The 18,604-nt window shown below is 40.1% G+C and overlaps 1 protein-coding gene across 3 annotated transcripts in view; it reads left to right on the top strand.

Moving 5' to 3' along the window:
• GALNT1 (polypeptide N-acetylgalactosaminyltransferase 1) overlaps positions 1–18,250 on the top strand; it is a 127,651-nt gene extending 109,401 nt beyond the window's left edge. For 2 of the 3 annotated variants that reach the window (XM_089895073.1, XM_022586980.2), the window contains 3 exons: positions 10,139–10,237; positions 10,948–11,082; positions 16,278–18,250. In XM_089895073.1, the coding sequence (XP_089751199.1) occupies positions 10,139–10,237; positions 10,948–11,082; positions 16,278–16,424 (381 nt within the window). In that variant the 3' untranslated portion in view covers positions 16,425–18,250. Of the gene's footprint in view, positions 1–10,138; positions 10,238–10,947; positions 11,083–12,573; positions 12,742–16,277 lie in introns of those variants that run through there. The other variant, XM_089895074.1, reaches the window with a different exon arrangement.
• Positions 18,251–18,604: the final 354 nt, after the last annotated feature.

Genomic DNA, 18,604 nt, shown 5'->3' on the forward strand with positions numbered 1-18,604 from the left:
ATTAGGGTTTATCACAGGATACTGAGTATAGTTCCCTGTGCTATACAGTAGGACCTTGTTGTTTATCCATCCTATATATAATAGTTCACACCTGCTAATCCCACACTCCCAATCCGTCCCTACTCACCCACCTCCTTTTTGGCAACCACAAGTCTGTTCTCTATATCTGTGAGATTGTTTCTGTTCTGTAGATAAGTTCGTTTGTGTCATAATTTGGATTCCACATATAAGTGATATCATATGGTATTTGTCTTTCTCTTTCTGACTTACTCTGCTTAGTATGATAATCTCTAGGTCCATCCATGTTGCTGCAAATGGCATTATTTCTTATGGCTGAGTAGTATTCCACTGTATATAGGTACCATATCTTCTTCATCCATTCATCTGTCGATGGGCATTTAGGTTGCTTCCATGTCGTGGCTATTGTAAATAGTGCTGCAGTGAACACTGGGGTGCATGTGTCTTTTCAAATCATAGTTTTCTCCGGATATATGACCAGTTGTGGGATTGCAGGATCATATGGCAACTCTGTTTTTAGTTTTTTGAGGAACCTCCATACTGTTTTCCATAGTGGCTGCAGCAATTTACATTCCCACCAACAGTGTAGGAGGGTTCCTTTTTCTCCACACCCTCTCCAGCGTTTGTTAGTTGTAGACTTTTTAATGATGGCCATTCTGACCAGTGTTAGGTGATACCTCATTGTAGTTTTGATTTGCATTTCTCTAATAATTAGCTATGTTGATCATCTTTTCATGTGCCTGTTAGCCATCTGTATGTATTATTTGGAGAAATATTTATTTAGGTCTTCTGCTCACTTTTTGATTGGGTTTTTTTTTGCTGTTGTTGTTGTTGTTATTGAGTTGTATGAGCTGTTTGTACAGTTTGGAAGTCCTTGTCGGTCACATCATTTGCAAATATTTTCTCCCAGTCCATAGACTGTCTTTTCATTTTGTTTAGGTTTCCTTTGCTGTGCAAAAGCTTGTAGGTTTGATTAGGTCCCGTTTGTTTATTTTTGTTTTTATTTCTATTGCCTTGAATGACTGACTTAAAACACTGGTATGATTTATGTCAGAGAATGTCTTGCCTATATTCTCTTCTAAGAGTTTTATGATATCATGTCTTACATTTAAGTCTTTAAGCCATTTTGAGTTTATTTTTGTGTATGATATGACGGTATGTTCTAATTTCATTGATTCACATGCCGCAGTCTGTCCACTTTTCCCAGTACCACTTGCTGAAGAGACTGTCTCTTCTCCATTGTGTATTCTAGGCTCCTTTGTCAAAGATTAATTGACCATAGGTGTGTAGGTTTATTTCTGGGCTCACTATTCCGTTCCGTTGATCCATATGTCTGTTTTTGTGCCAAAACCACACTGTTTTGATTACTGTAGCTTTGTAGAATTGTCTGAAGTCTGGGAGAGTTATGCCTCCTGCTGTATTCTTTTTCCTCAGGATTGCGTTGGCAATTCTGGGTCTTTTATGGTTCCATATAAATTTTAGGATTATTTGTTCTCCTTCTGTGAAAAACGTCATGGGTAATTTGATAGGAATTGCATAAATCTATAGATTGCTTTGGTAGTACAGCCACTTTAACAATATTAATTCTTTCAATCCAAGAGCATAAAATATCTTTCCATTTCTTTGAATCATCTTCAGTTTCCTTTATTAATGTTTTATAGTTCTCAGCATATAAGTCTTTCACCTCCTTGGTCAGGTTTATTCCTAGGTGTTTTTTTTAAATGCAGTTTTGAAAGGGATTGTTTTTTTTTACTTTCCCTTTCTGATATTTCATTGTTAGTGTAAAGAAATGCACCCGATTTCTGTTATGTTAATCTTCTATCCTGCTACCTTGCTGAATTTGTTCATCAGTTCTAGCAGTTTTTGTGTGGAGTCTTTAGGGTTTTATATATATAGTATCATGGCATCTACATATAATGACAGTTTTCCCTCTTGAGATGTGGAGGATTTCATTCTCCCTTTTAGCCACAGCTTCCCATCCACTGACAGCACAGCAAATGTCCCATGAGGAGAATGGCTTCGTATTTGGGGCTCCTCTGATTTTTATTTTGTCATGCTAGCCTTCACATAACCAGCATCACTGTGCTCTTTCCTTGAGGAAAAGGCCCTTTTGGGCCATACCCTGTCCTCAGCCTGCACCATCAGCAAATGTCCTTACTGAGGAAGACATCTGGTGATTGTCAGCTCACCCAGGGAGGGCTCTTCCCTTTCTGGGATTATAGTTCACCTCACCCTAATTGCTTCCATTGCTCTCTAATAGACTCAAAAATAGGATTTCTGCAATTTAGCTGTTTTTCCCTCTACTTGTTGGAGCAGAAGTGTTGGACTACTATGTGTTACTACTGAGAAAGTGCTTTTTCTCTTCTTTACTACAGTGCAATACCTCAAGCCAGGGGGCCATAAAGATTCTGGTTCTCCTTTCTTAATAATCTTCTAATTCCCCAAGGTCCCTCTTTTTATTAGGTCAAGGCAGTGATTTTCAATTTTCTGCTTACAACCCAGAAGTGGTTTATAAATCAATTTAGCTCCTTATGGCCAACATTTTTTAATAGCTTAGGAAATACTGTATGAAAGTGCATTGCTTATAGTAAAGAAATTTTGTTTTTACTGGGTCTGTCTGCAGTTCGTTGCAAATCTTTATAAACCTTTAAATTATAAAATTGACTTTTTGAAGGCATGTGAATCCAAATAGAAAAAAAGAAAAACTCAACACTTTTGTGACAGGAATTGATAGCAGGGCAAAATTTTCTTTGTAAGTCACAACAGGGAATGATGATTTGTGTGGACAGGGCCACATCCAGGTCCCACCCCAGGACTGAATCTTCCTGACACTCAGGAAAAGTCGACCCCCCCCTACCCCCGATCTGCAGGAGGTTGTCACTTCTTCCTTCCTTTCATTCATTCAACAAATATTTGCATACGAACTATTTGATAGATACTGTTTTAAGTACTGGGAATACAGTGAATAAAATAAAGTCTCTGCTCTTGTGGATCTTACAGTCTCTGGAGGAAGACAGATTTTTTTTTTTTTAAATATTCACGGTGTCAGGTGGTGGTAAGGACAAAGGGGATAGAATGACTTGTGGGCGGGAGTGGTGGTGCTCTTTTATGTGGAGTAGTTGAAAAAATCCTCTCTTATAAGGTGATTTTTGAGCAGAGATCTGAAGGAAGTGAAGGAGCAAGTCAGATGAATTTCTGGGGAAAGAGTGTTCCAGGCACAAGGAAAACAAGTGCAAAGGCCCTAAGACAGGAATGTACTTTGGCACAGTCCAGAAGCAGCAGAGAGGCCAGTCGTCTGGGTATAGTGGACAGGGGGAGAGCAGAAGAAGATAAGGTCAAGACGTAGTGAGGGCCAAATCACATAGAGCTTGTAGGCCATAGTAAGGACTTTGGGTTTTGTTCTGAGGTGGGAAGTTGCAGGGAGAGATGAGCAGACTTTCACTGAAAAGGATCAGATTGTCTGCTATGTCAAAAAGAACTCTGTGGGAACAAGAGTAGAACTGGTGTATTGGTGAAAGGAAAAGAAGCCAAGGATTATATTAAGATTTTGACTGAGACTCTAGGGCAGTGAAGTTGGCCTCACTGAGATGGGAAGGCCTGTAGAGCAGGTGCAGAAGGCGCTCAGCAGTGCAGTCTGGGACATGTTAACATTTGATCCAGGTAAAGATAGTGGATAGATATTTGCATTAAAAAACCTGCAGCTTGGACAAAAGTTTGCGATGGAGATCTAAAGTTAGGGGTTGGCAGTATATAGGTGGTTTTTAAAACCACAAAACTTCATGAGAGCACCTTGGGGGGGAGTGAATGTATTGTAGATGGACAAGAGAACTGAGGACCAAGCCATAAAAAACTCCACAATTTAGAAATTGTGAAGGTGAGAAGGAATCAGCCAAAAAGATTGAGAAGGAGAGAGCATTGAAATAGGAAGAGAGGGAATTCCCTGGCAGTCCAGTGGTTAGGACTCTGTGCTTCCGCTGCAGGGGGCACGAGTTCTATCCCTGGTCAGGGAACTAAGGTCCCACAAACAACATGGCATAGCCAAAAAAAAAAAAAAAAAAAAACAGTTACTATTTCTGAAATAGGAAAAGAACCAAGAAAGTGATGCCCCAGTAAGTGAAGGACTTGCTTCAAGAAAGAGGGAAGTGATCCATCGTGTGGAACACTGCAGAGAAAGGAGGGAGACAAGTCCTGAGAACCGGCCGTTGGATTGGTGAGGGAGACATTGTCAGGAGGCTCCATCTCACTGTGTCAAGTGGGTTCCGGTGGAGATTGGTAGGGACAGAATCTCTGATGGCTTCACAGGAGATCAGGAGAAGAGGAAGTGGAGATCATGAGTGTGGATAAGAAATTTTGCTGTAAAGCTGAACAGAGAAATAAGTGGTAGCTGGAGGGGTAAATGGGGTTAAAGAAGGGTTTTTCTGTTTATTTTTGCTAAGATGAAACTGTGCTGATGCCAAGGACACAAAAGAGAAAATGTGAAGATAGAAAAGAGCCACTGCTTGCAGGAGTCCAGGAGTCACGTTTAGTAGGTGGGGGAATGGGCTGTGGTGCACAGTGGAGGTAGAGGCTGGAGGGCGGGCAGTTCACCCACGCAGCTGGAAGGAAGGGGGGGCCGGGGCCAAGTCAGGCGAATTGTGGGTTGAGAGCTGGAGGCTGGTAGTTTGAGGTGGGAGTGTGAGGGACTTCTCTGGTGAGCTTTGTTTCTTCAGCTGAACACAAGATCGTTGGCTGAGAGTAAAGAGCGGGTGTTGGTGATGGGGGAAAGAGGAGGAGATGTAACGTGGAAAAGTAGGATGCGGTAGAGCAGCTAGATCACGGTGGGGAGCTGCGCGGTGGTGAGTTAGAAACTGATCAGCCTGGTTGCAGTGTCTCCAGTGCCAAAGCAAGCACAGACTCCTTGTTTGTCCTTGGTAGTTCCTAAGGCTACTTCATGGTTGACCTGAGCTCCCTGCCTCTGAACTTTGTTGTGGTTTAAGGAAGTCACCTCAAACAAGCGAGGGTATGCGGAGTTCCTTGTCTCATTAGTGAGTATCCATTCCCTTTGCTGGAGCCTCATTCCAGTCAAGAAAGGCCCAGCGTGGGTGATGCCATGGGAAGATTGATAGCAGTTGCTTGCCTTCAGAATAAAGAATGAGGAGCTTTTTTTTTTTTTTTTTTTTTTTTTTCAGAACTGACCCAATTTTGGACAACACCTAGGCATTGTTAGCTAGGTCAGAATATAGGCATATTACAAAGAGCCACTTGTCTAACACACAGTAGATAATTGCCTAGGCAAGCTTGCCTTTTACCTGCCTCTTGCCAGGCGGCTTTCTATATAAGGAACAGATTTTACCCTCTGTGGCCTGCTTGTTATTACTTTAGTAACTAAGCAGCTGGTCTTAAGCATTTATGTCCTTCATACTAGGCCACACTATCAGGTCGAAACTCTGATTTTGGGACTGGGGTTGTTCTCAAGCACCAGCCAAAGTGCAGCTAGGGAGCTTGTGCTTGTGATAGCTCCACCTCTGTGAGCCTTCCTTTGCTAGGACTGGAATTTAGCCTATCAGGTACCTCTTGTCATGTTACAAGGGCCCAGGGAAACCTGAAGTCATAGGATTTTAGAGCAGAAAGGGAAATCGGAATGTGTACATTTAGCACGTCTGGCTCCACAAAGTCTGGCTCTCATAGCTCCTGTAGGGACCTGGAACTGAATAATGTGTTTCATTGTGATATCTAGTTGTTGTTAATCCAAGAGGTGAATTGTCTAAACAGCAGACACAGAAAGCAAATAATCCAGACTCTTACAGTTTAGCCAGGCTTATGACTGACCATTTACTTTTCCACCCTAAAATTTACTGAGCATGAACTTTATGTCAAGCACCAGTCTGATGCTTTACAAATGTTAACTCATTTCCCAGCACTCTGAGATAGGTGCTATTTTCCCCCACTTCACGGGTAAGTAAATTAAGGCACAAATAAATGGTTTAAGCAACACGGCTCAGGTCACAACCACAAAATGGAAGAGACAGGATTTGAACACAGGCAGTCTGGCTTGAGAGCTTGTGCTCTTAACGACTAACACTCATACCCTTTCTCGTATCTAACCAGTATTACCCTCGTGGCAGAGAGGGAAAAAGTAAATCTAGATTCCGTAATAGTAGATTCCAAGAATCCTTTAACTGCTTACATTGTCTACCCTAATGAAGGTGCCAGGATTCTGGAGGAGACTATAGCAGAAACCAAGAAACTTAGGCTCTGATTTCTTGCCTGGTTTCCCAGGAATGAGTGCATTCACAATCATCAACTCATAAGGTTGAAAATAATATTTTAGTGACAGCTGTTGTACACCTGAGTTAAGGAGAACCAGCAGCTGTTGTGGACCTACTAGGTGTCGGTTTCTGCTGGGTCTCTGTATGTGTTACCTCGCTAAGGGATCTCAGCAAATGTGAGAGAGAGTGTTATTCCTGTTTTACAGATGAGAAAATGAGGTTTGTACAGCAACATTTCCCACTTACTATGTTCTAAAGAATGCTGGTGTCTGATATCTCTCAAGGTGCCTGGTAGAAAGGCAAGGGATAGGGGAGGAGGGGTGGATTTTATGGCCAAAAATGTTTGGGAAATGCTGCTTTATGAAAAGCAGCATTATATCCTTCTGTACTATCAGTCCCCATCCCTACCAAGGGTCTATGTTAAAAGACTTTGAGAAGTCCTTCAGTAAAGAAAACCTATTCAAATTTGTTAATCTGGTATTTCCCAAACATACTTCATCACAAAATCATTTTTTCAGTGGCAGATACTGAAAAACAGTTTATTCAGTTGTTCAAATCATGGTTTTGGGAATCACTGTCTTAGAGTACTGACCTGCCAAGGTCGCATGGCAGGTGGAGCCGGGCGTGAGGCCCAGCTCTGCGTGTCCCCCGACCCTGAGCTCTCATGCCTACCCATCTGCCTCCAGACACCTTGAAAGTGCAGCTATTTTTCCCGGACTGCATCGTTCAGATATTGTTATGACTTTTTTTAAGTGTCAGATTTTGAGTAACCAACTCTGGTACCTATTTCCATTCCAATATGAACGTTGAAACAAGTATTATCACCACCATTCCATAGTTCACTAGAAAGCCGGTAATTGGTTACATAGCCTTAAAGCTGTATAGAATTACCATTTTGAACATCTGATTCAACTTTTTTTTTAATGTTCCTAATTTTTCCCTTCCCCAAAGACTCTTCAAAGTTAACTCCCACCAAAGAAACCTATTAAATGATCTACTGCCTCCTGACATCATAAAGAACAGAATTGTTCCCCAAACTCACCCCTAGTCATCCTGGTTTTTCTTGTCCTTCAAAAATCATCTCACACACTCTTTAGGTGAGGTAGCCCACATGTATTACTACAAAGGAGGAGGATATTCCCTGAAAATTGTCTTCGCTAGCAATCTAACATGTGGAAAAACCAGCCTGAAGAGCAGCTCAAAGATGCCACTTTATGCGTTGAGCCAGACAGAATCCTCTCTGCCCAGGGACCAAACATCACAGCTCCCCTTCTACAGAAGTTCCTTCCTCACTGAGTGTGCGGGGCTTCTCTCCATCCCTCCTCTGCACTTTGGAGAAGTGCCATCAGGCCCCACCAGAGGCCCACCCACTCTCTGACCACCCGTCTCAGCTGGGCCACGTTTTGCTGATCAAGGTTCATTGTCACCAAAACAGTTGTTGGGAAGTAATGGTTTCCAATCCTTGGAGAACTCTACTTTTAACATCTAGTTGTCAGTAGTATCCTCAAGGGTTGGAGGCTCAGATCTCTTATGTCAGAAAACAATCCAGAATTGTTCATAGGAATGGTGTAAGGGTGGTATAAGCTGTTACAGGTAAAACTCATAGAACAATGCCTAGTGCAGAGTAAGTGTAATTTATTTGCTGTAATTTTTAGCAACATCAGTTATGGAAACAGAATAGCCAAAGTTGATTTATTATAAGATAGTTACTGAGTGATAGGAAGTCCAATTACATTTGGGGAGAATTTTATTTTTTATTTTTTTTTTTTTTGCGGTATGCGTGCCTCTCACTGTTGTGGCCTCTCCCATTGCAGAGCACAGGCTCCTGACGCGCAGGCTCAGCAGCCATGGCTCACGGGCCCAGCCGCTCCGCGGCATGTGGGATCCTCCCGGACCGGGGCACAAACCCACATCCCCTGCATCGGCAGGCGGACTCTCAACCACTGTGCCACCAGGGAAGCCTGAGAATTTTATTTTTTAATTTTTTATTATATTAAGTTTGATAAAAGATAATTATTTAACCAAAAAAAACCCATTCCATGTGAGAGGGAGAAGCTGACAATAATGTTGGTTCTTCCCTAAACATTTCTGTGACATTTATCACCTTTCTTCAGAAACCTCTACATCTATATTTGAAAGAAAAAAATTGAGGAAAACAAAGGACTGGGGAGTTTGTAACTTTTTCAGAAGTATAAGGAAATAATTGTTTTATATGAATATATGAGATAAAGACTCACCTTGTCAAAATTTGAACTAAATTTTTTGTCAAGTAAGATAGCCATGATCATCAAGTATTAATTGATTATCCATTAAGGTGAAGAAAGGTGTATTTTATGTAAAATTGTATCTAACTATAAAACCTTTTATAAAATCTATTTATGAGGTAATAGGTTTCTGCTTTAAAATAACGGATAAAAAGATGATGTGCATTACGTGGTAAAAGAATTCCTGGATACTGATGTGATATGTTACACCCAGGAAAAAAAGGCCTTGGGATTTCCAGCTTGAATAATTTGACAGCTTGTGGGATTTTTAATAAAACTAGGGGTATCAGGGGAAGAGGGGAATATATGGAGGAATGATGATGGAGGTTTGTTTTAGGTAGCACTCCTCAGGGTCAGGGGTGGAGTGGCAGGGGTATGTTAAAATGTTCAGGTGAAGAAGTATTAGCATTAAGGAGTTGGAAAATCCTGTTCTTGCATGAACTGAGTTTGAGGTTTTGGTGGAATAGCCAGACGGAGTTGACTAGCGATAAGGTGGCAGCACAGATTATTACTGTTTCTGAGTTCACTATGTGCTAGACTCCGAAGTAGGTATGTGGATGCACTGTCTTACCCAACCTCAACATAGAGCTGACTAGTCTCTCTTAGGAAATTGTCCTCAGAGGGTTTGGATCATTTGGACTTAAACCCAGGCCTCTCTTTTGCCAAAGCCCCAGTTCTTATTCTGATCCTCTGGGAATAATACAGTTATTCATACTTATGCTATTGTATCTTTATAAGAAAAAAAAGCATCTGGACTTGTTAGTGCCTTATTAAAATAGTGGAATAATGTGTAGACTGTACATGTTTATAAAAATAAATGGGTTATTTGTGGTTTTAACTTTCCCCCCAGTTTATCTGTCACACACAGTTACTCCTTTTCTATCTATATGACATGACAGATATAGTTTGTCCCACTTCTCTCTTCCGGCTTACCTGCTGACAGTACCACCCATGACAACAGATTTAGAACTTTACAAATGTCTATTAATTTGCCATATGCTTTTAAACTGTAGTGGTTCAGAGGAAAAAAATATATCAGTGCTTAAAATATTCTTCCTAATTCAGATGACTGATGCAACTTTTTTTATGTAACTGACAAATAACTAATGGAAGAATGGTGTTTACACATTCTTAACTGGCTTTCCAGTTAAGCCAAGTTCCAGGTTCTTTGCTTAGAAAATACCCACCTTGAGCCTCCTAAGAAGTCATCAAAGTAGTTATCAATAGTAATGCCCCCTTATCTTGGTGGCAAACAGTGTCCACAGGGAGCTGTTAAGTTGCTTTAAATTATTAGGCAAACTAGAGCTTACTGAGTTAAATACAAATCATAGAAGAACAGTTTGGGATGAAAGAAAGAAAGCACTTAAAGGATTTCTCCATGAAACACAAAAATTACTTATATAAATAGTAAGACCTTTCTAGATCACAGAATCTTAGATAGCCAGACAGTGATTTTTTTTTCCCTCCCAACTCATAGCCCTTACCTAAGGAATTAAGAGATTTAGTGGGAAGTTTAGATCGATTTTAATGTGTGTGTTAGATATGTATGTGTCTGTCTAGTTAACCTCTCTAACTCATGATATTTTTCATTATTCATTGTCCCCCTAGATACGAAATGTGGAAACAAATCAGTGTCTAGATAACATGGCTAGAAAAGAGAATGAAAAAGTTGGAATTTTTAACTGTCACGGTATGGGAGGTAATCAGGTGAGTATTTTAGTAAAGCTTTAAAGGGGTAATTTTTGGATTTGTTTTCATCTTCTTCCTTTTTTATTTCATGACATCATTCAGGAAATATTTTCCTACCTTTAAAGAGAAAATAATAAAGACCTTTAGGAGAATAGAGCCTTCAATCTAATGATTATTTTTTAAATGAAACATTTGTAAAAGGCCCTCTCAGGGCTTCCCTGGTGGCACAGTGGTTGAGAGTCCGCCTGCCGGTGCAGGGGACACGGGTTCGTGCCCCAGTCCGGGAGGATCCCACATGCCGCGGAGCGGCTAGGCCCGTGAGCCGTGGCCGCTGAGCCTGCGTGTCCGGAGCCTGTGCTCCGCAACGGGAGAGGCCACAACAGTGAGAGGCCCGCGTACCGCAAAAAAAAAAAAAAAAAAAAAAAGGCCCTTTCTGAGAACTGTGTTTACATTGTTGTACATGAGATTTATTCTGCCCTTTTTAGTCAAACAGATGACAACCCTTGACAGTACACTCAGTATATACAGAGAACTTAAGATCATTTTTTTTTTCTTCTCTGCAAAAATAGTGGTGTCTTTTCTGAGTCATTTATTCTCCATTACACTAATAAAGTTCAAAAAGCATGTATCTTGAAATACTTGTCTTTTTCTCTGCCAGATTCTTGGGCATATAAAACGCTAATTTATTTTGCTGTTAAAGCTTATATGTGTGCATTTTTGTTTTTCAGGTTTTCTCTTACACTGCCAACAAAGAAATTAGAACAGATGACCTTTGCTTGGATGTCTCCAAACTTAATGGCCCAGTCACAATGCTCAAATGCCACCACCTAAAAGGCAACCAGCTTTGGGAGTATGATCCGGTGGTAAGTTATCCAGTTGAATATAGGAATAAAATTGGGTGTCATTGGATGTATTGTATAAAATACTTTATATCTAAAAGAGTGAATTCTTGTGGAATCTGCATATGGATCAAATTGTTCTTATATTCCAAGAATTGACAGATAGGGAAAGCAATATAAGTAAAATAAACATGTTTTAATCTCTCCAGTAATTAAATTAGAATTGCCTCCAGTCCCTGGGTCCTTGTTGTTACTATGTAATCACTCTTCCCTCCGTATGTCCTTAAGCTTTGCCAGCCACTGTGGTAGAAATGGAACGGTTAAGTAGGCTTTTAAAATTACCGAATTAAACATTGAGGTAAAAGGTGAGATTTAATTAATGAAATTCTCTGGCTCAATGATTTTTCAGTGACATATATAATAAAACTATTTGTCTTTGCTTTCCTCTGGAGCCACTCCCTCTCCCCACGTGCTATATGTTGTACTCAAATAGAGGTACTTAAAAGCAATCAAAGCATCTCCAGTAAACCTCTCTTCCTTTCCTCATACCTGGCTAACCTCCCAACTTATGCTTTTTTGCTCTATGGTTCTGGAACCAGCACCAGCATCTTCAATATATCTTTCTCTGGTTCTTTTTTTCCCGCTTACAAGCACTGGTTTTCTTCTTCATGTTGGGACAGACTTTTGTTCCTATTTTATTTTGTACATACCATCCTACTTTTCTCCTGTGCTGTATGGTGGCGAGTGAATGGCTGGCACTTGTGCCTCTGGTTCTTCAACCTGGCTCCTGCCTTGGTCTGACTCTATGTAGAAACAGCCCCTGGATGCAAAGCCAGGACATTCCCGTCTCTTTTTCTTAACTTCTCTGTAGTATTTACTATTGCTAAGCAGATGCTCTTTTAAAATCCTCGTATCCATTGGCTTTAGGTGCACTACTGTTTAGTTTCTTCTCTTAGCTTTTTCTCTACTTCTTTTGTCTGCTTGGCTCACTCTGCTGCTTCATTCTACCCCCTCAGTGGAGATGTCCAAACCAAGTTGTGACTTTGGCTGTCTTTTCTCCATATACTGCATCACATACAAACCCTGGTCTACTTTTCATCTTCGACCAGCTATTCCCTGAACGTATCCTGTACTTTCCACTTTACATTTAAGATCATACAGTTCCATCTGCCTAACAAATCCTACCTGTTCTTGAGAGTCCAGAATTGACATCACTTCCATGGATCCCAGCCAGAAATTAGCTCTCTCTGTCTTAATTACAATTGTCTCTGACCCCTGTAATTCTGTGCTTCTTTGTAGTTATTTATCTACCAGTCTTTTTCTCCACTATTAGTTAGATCCTGGAGGGCAAAGACCATGTTTTATAAATCCTGGGTCTCCCTTCACAGTATCAAACTATAGTTAAAAAAAAAAAGCGTGTGTGTGTGTGTGTGTGAGTGAGAGAGAGAGAGAGAGAGAGAATGCAGTAGCTCAGTTAATATGACTATTGGAAGTGGCCTGAATATTCTGTTGCAGGGTTTTCCATGGTGCATGCTGTTGCCATTTTGGATGTAGCTGCCCCAGGTCCTGCAGGATATATGGCATCTCTGAGTCCAGACAGTAAATGCCAGTGGCACCCCACAGTCATTGTGAAGCCAAAATATTTTGAAAATTAAAAAGCCTCCCAATTGTATATGTTCATTGAAAAATGATGGTATGTATAATTAGGTAATATAAACCTATTTATAGTAGCATGAACAAATAGTGGTTTAATTTTTTCTTAAGTCTGGATGTAAGTGGCTTCTGGCATGGATTCAGTGATACAGTGATGTCAGGGATAACATTGCAGCAATATTCTTGGCTTTTTCTTGTGGCCTCTAGAAGGCTGCTACAGTGCTCACCATCACACCCAACTCAAGACAGGAAGAAGGGAAGAGGAATGTTGCACTACTGCTTGAATTGCTGTTTATCAGGAAAGCCAAAGCTTTTCCTGGATCCCCTGCAGCAGGCTCTGCTGTGCCCCATGGGCCAGAACTTCATCTCATAGTGATCCCCCAGCTATAAGGGGAGGCTGGGAAAGCAGGCATTTGCATTTCCAGTCTTTATGGTGTGATGTGGCCAGGAGACAGGGAGTGGGAATGGCCATTGGCAGACTGTGTATAAGATACACAGTCTACCACAGCAGTTATTCAAAAGTAAATGTTTGCTTAGAAATTAAGGAGCTAGAAGTGATTTAGGATATTTTGAAAGAACCAGTTATGAGTGTAACGTTTTAAAACCCCTGGAGCACTCTGCAAGGTGTCTTCCCTGAGATTAAATTCTAGTATTGCCGGCTGGGTTCTCCCAGAAGCAGACTCCACTCCAAGGTTAGTATTCAGGATGTTTATTAGGGAGCATCCTTTAGATCAACACCTGTGAAGAGGGAGACAGAAGAATTGGCAGAGGGAGGAGTCAAGCTGCGATGTGGGTCCCACAGTCTGAGCTGACTGCACAGGGAGCTCCGGACGGCCCATCAGAGTTGTCCTGCCTCCATCAGTTGAAAACTGCAGTCTGGAAGAGTAACACTTAGGTCAGTAATGTATAATCTAAAGTCATGAAATCTTAGATTTCAAAAGAACCCTAGAAATAAAATTCAGGACATTGTTTTTAATACATGTAGACATTGAAGCCCAGAATGGAAGTTAATTGCCCAAGGTCACAGAGCAGGTAAATGGTGTTACCAGATCTCAGACAGACCTGGGATTCTTAATCCAGGATTTTTTGCACAATACCATACTGTCTTCTATTAAATTTGTAATATTATATCTTTAAGTCTTGTTTATAGTATACATTGCAGAGAGTTTACGACACCAGGCTCTTTTGCTTTGACTACTTGTAGCTGTCCTTTCTGGAATGAAAATGTAGATTTTGACACAGTTATATCTAGAGATTAGGGGTAGAGGGCGGCAAATTATTTGTTTTCTAGGTTGCAGGTGGACTTTATGCGATGATAACTATAGCTTTCATCCTCCTTTCAGAGGTTACAATTAGCCTGTTGCCTTAGTTACACTCTTTCTGTGTGGAAACTAGTCCATGCTGATGGATCCTCTGCTGAGCACGGTGACCACAGTCCCCACAGAGTCATGAGCCACAGAACTCTGCCCCTGCTGTCAGCAGCCAGAGAGCTGTGTCTGGAACAGGGCTCTTCACCAGAGTCCTGGTCTCCTGAAGGGATGTTAGCTTCCTGAAATTATAGGGATTCTGTCTTAATTTTGAGCAGTTAAATACCCAGCATGTATCAATAACCTCTTTGTTACAAGTTTATTTTAATGATTCTCAATAAGTGAAATAATGACATTTTTAAAAATTAGGGTGATAAAGACCAATTTCCCAACTAAGTTTTTTGTTGTGTTTTTTTGTTTTTATTAATACTGACAGTGGGCCTGGTGAAGTTGGCCACTCAGAGAAGCTTTGAAGGGCCTTCTGGAATGTTTGGGGGGGTTCTTTTTAAAGTGCTTTGTTTTTGTCTTACAAATGACCAAAGGCCTTAGCAGCAAGCTGTGTGCTTCTGCTCGGCGCTCTCGGGGCTGCCAGACTGTGTCCGCGGCTGCTCAGGATGTTGTAGTGAGCGCCTCTGAGCTGGGCGGCACTTTCTGTTCATTATCTTATCGTTTCTGCACAACTCTAGAAGTATCCTTGTCCCCATTTTATAGATGAGGAACCTGGGGCTGAGAGAGGTTTTTGCTCAGGGGCATGTTGTTGACATGTGACAAATCTGGGGTTCACTACAGAAATGTCTGACTGCAAAGTGCATCCCCTCAAAACAAACTACACAGCATCTGCATAAAAGTAAAAACAGCCCCAGCCATGCTGACTTTTCCCGGTCTTTTTATATGTGTATGTATGTATGTATGCATGTATGGCTGCGTTGGGTCTTTGCGCAGGCTTTCTCTAGTTGCGGAGAGCGGGGGCTACTCTTAGTTGCACTGCGCTACTCTTCGTTGCGGTGCACAGGCTTCTCATTGCCGTGGCTTCTCTTGTTGCAGAGCATGGGTTCTACAGCGCAGGCTCAGTAGTTGTGGCGCATGGGCTTAGCTGCTCTGTGGCATGTGGGATCTTACCGGACCAGGACTCGAACCCGTGTCTTCTGCATTGACAGGCAGATTCTTAACCACTGCGCCACCAGGGAAGCCCTTCCTGGTCTTCTTGTTATGCATTTATTGGAGCTAAAGTAAAGTATCTAACACTGACCCTTCGATATTACTGAAGTCAGTGTTGAGAGTAAACTGTGACATCTGCGAATGTGCACTGCCTTTTGCCAGCTTCCACATGGACCATAACACAGAAGTGACTGAAAGCTAAAGTAGCTGTATTGTATACAGTCATTAGGTTTTGCTTTGTTTGAAGTTCAAATAGGTACAAAAGAGGCCTTATGAAAATGAAATGTTCCTTATGAAAATTGAGATAAAAGAATTACATTAAAATAGAGCTGTGAGTAAAAATGTGTGAATAAATAAACATATTTCCTTATAGTTACATACTTATTAGGATAACGCTTAATGCAAATTCCTGCATAGCTGCTTTGGAGTTCTTCACCTGACCGGGGCTTGGTATCGGATTCATTAGTATGGTCAGTGTGTGTCTGTTAACTCTTATCTGTCATGTTCTTTTGAAATTATCCTAAAAATCAGCATGACAGCATCAAGTCCGGAATGCAGACAAGTAGAGAGGAAGGTATATAGCCACATCTGTCAGCCACTTACTAAGGACTGTTGTATAAATCTTACGATTTCGAGTCTTCAAAAAGACCTGAGTTGCTAAAGACTTGAAACTTGGAATCACAGAATTAATTTGAACAGCCTTATCATGGGAAAACGAAGCAGTTTTGAGATAGCTTTTTGAAAATAGGTTGAGGATCCTAAATTAGGAATCACTAATCTGATCACTTTTTTAGGAAACTGAAGCACAAAAAAGTAAAATTTCTCACAGTATTACAGAGCTTATGGCAGAATTGGGACTTAGAATTGAGGTCATCTGACTGCGAATCCAGCAGAATGCACTGTACCCCCAGTGCCTTTCTCCCCCGACATAGCTCTTAATGCTCTCTTTACACAGATACATTTCTCCATTGTCTTAAGTAATTTATATTTCAAAAACAAAACCCTTTTCTACAGAGGAATTTCATAATCACAAAAAATGGTTGAGGTGTTTTGGTTTTGTTTTCCACTTTCATATTAAGACTTCTTTCCTGTCATTTTCAGAAATTAACCCTGCAGCATGTGAACAGTAATCAGTGCCTGGATAAAGCCACAGAAGAGGACAGCCAGGTGCCCAGCATTAGAGACTGCAATGGAAGCCGGTCCCAGCAGTGGCTTCTTCGAAATGTAACCCTTCCAGAAATATTCTGAGACCAAATTTACAAAAAAAGAAAAAAATAAGGATTGACTGGGCTACCTCAGCATACATTTCTGCCACATTCTTAAGTAGCAGAAAAGGAAAAGTGCTTTCCTCCTGCAGGATGTAAGGTTTATCAGCCATTAAAACTTAAACTGCTCTCTCTTTCACTAGCCTGTGAACCGGCCTTCCTGTCCAAGGACGTGAAACTACGTTAGTAGCGAGATTGTGCACACTGATGTTTACAAGATTAAGAGTCTTTCATCAAGAATCATTGTAAAGAATATTCAGACTGAAACAATCTACGAAATGTGCTTTCCAGAGAGCTGCACCTTTTATGGTTTGCTTGCACATCAGTCATTTCTGCTGAATGTGCTGTTATAATGAAGAGCTGTCCAAGATTTTTTTTCTGATTAGAACTGGTAGCCAGTATATTAAATATTGATATAAAAATAAATGAAAAAGAACTGGAACCAGATTCAGAATCATGAAAACATTTTTACAACAATTAAAAAGACTATATTAAACAGGGTTTAAAGGAAGTTAAAACAGAACTATGAGAAGTACAATTTGTTATAGTATAGTATCAAATTTCTATATAGATTTTATACCTCAGTGGGGGAAAATAACGGATTCCAATGACATTTCATTCTGTTTTCATCTGTGATAGTCATGGATGCTTTTTTTTCCCTTGGGGTGCTGAAATTGAGCTGAAAAAGTGGCTCCTTGAACGTAGTTTTAATTGCTTTCTACAGTTGTTTTTTTTATTTGGTTTGTGGGCTGTTGGAATTGTAATTTTTAATTGCCTTCAAAAAATGGAGATTTAAAATAATGTCTGGTTTCACTGAACAAGTTTGATATCTCAGTTGCTCTTGGGTCAACTGGCTTATAGACTTTCTCTCACACGCAAATTTCTTATTAGATTTTCAACTTCCTAACTTGATTCAACTGATTATGTTTAATACCCAAGATTCATACTACTGTACTACAGATTTGTTTTCACAGCAATAAATCTTCTGTTCTTTGTTTATGATTCCACTCAATAGACGGCCTGCAGAAGTGATTTATTATTTGGGTATCTGGAGATGATACGTTTGATGGTTTCTTGGAAAAAACTTTTTTCACTCCATACTCAGATGTGCTTCATTGTCAAGTGCATATTTAGATTAGGTTCTTGAATTGTAATGTTGATCTGCTGCTTTTTTTTAAATAAAATTTGACTGAAAATGTTTAATTGGCATTTTTTAATGAGTTAGCTGAAGAAGTGCAGCTATTATTCCATATTATTAGTCCTGCATTTCTTCCCTAAATTGCATTTAGGTTAAATTTGTTTTATTTTTCTGATTTTTAATACAAGATAACCTGAGTATTGATTAAAGTTGAGTATCAATTAAATTGTTTTAATCATCGAAAGAAAATCTGATTGTGACATTTTTCCTGATACGTGAAGCAGTCCATTGGCAAAAGTGCATATATTTTTCTTCCTATTTGTAAGATTATATTTAATGATAGTTTCTTTGTCAAAGGCTCTCACTGCAGGCAGTGCTATTTCTTGTGCCTAAAAATGTTTCTGAAAGTTGTTGCTCACTAATGATGCTTGCCAAGTTGAGTGTACAGAAAGTTTCTCATGCCCTATTCGTTAATATCAAGCACATGTGGATGCTTTAGGGTGAGGCTGTAGTACAGAATGCACAAATTTTGTCCCCAGGAAATCTGAGACAAAGGAGGTGCTGGATGGGGTTTTTTTCCTATTCCATGAGCTGTGTTAATTCTATCTTTGGTAGGCCTTATGCTTGAATAAACCAGATGTCTAATCAATAAATTATTTTCATGCTCAGAATTTCAGGTTTTTGTACTCTAGTGTAGGTTGGTCTTATTTCTTACTGTAAGAAAACTTAACAGCAATGTGATTTAAGGTTTTGTTGTGTTTTTTAAGAGGGGGATGTGAGTGATTTAATTCATGGGTACTTTTAGAATCCGATAGATAATCCCATTGCCTTTATTTTTCTAATTAAAGAATTCCTAAGTACTTTGAAAATATAAAATATTCCTGAATAGTTTTGCTTTACATTGGTTTTATCTGAAGTTAAAATAGATCCCTGTTCTTTATAGCTCTTTGTAGATTAGGCAGTGTGCTAAACACTGTTAAAAATTAAATTGGGAAGAAAGGAATGAATGAAAAAGCAAAGGATGA

This window comes from Delphinapterus leucas, chromosome 14 (genome assembly GCF_059928025.1).
Source record: "Delphinapterus leucas isolate spDelLeu-1000000601 "Yukka" chromosome 14, BTC_Dleu_Yukka2, whole genome shotgun sequence".
Taxonomy (NCBI): Eukaryota; Metazoa; Chordata; class Mammalia; order Artiodactyla; family Monodontidae; genus Delphinapterus; species Delphinapterus leucas.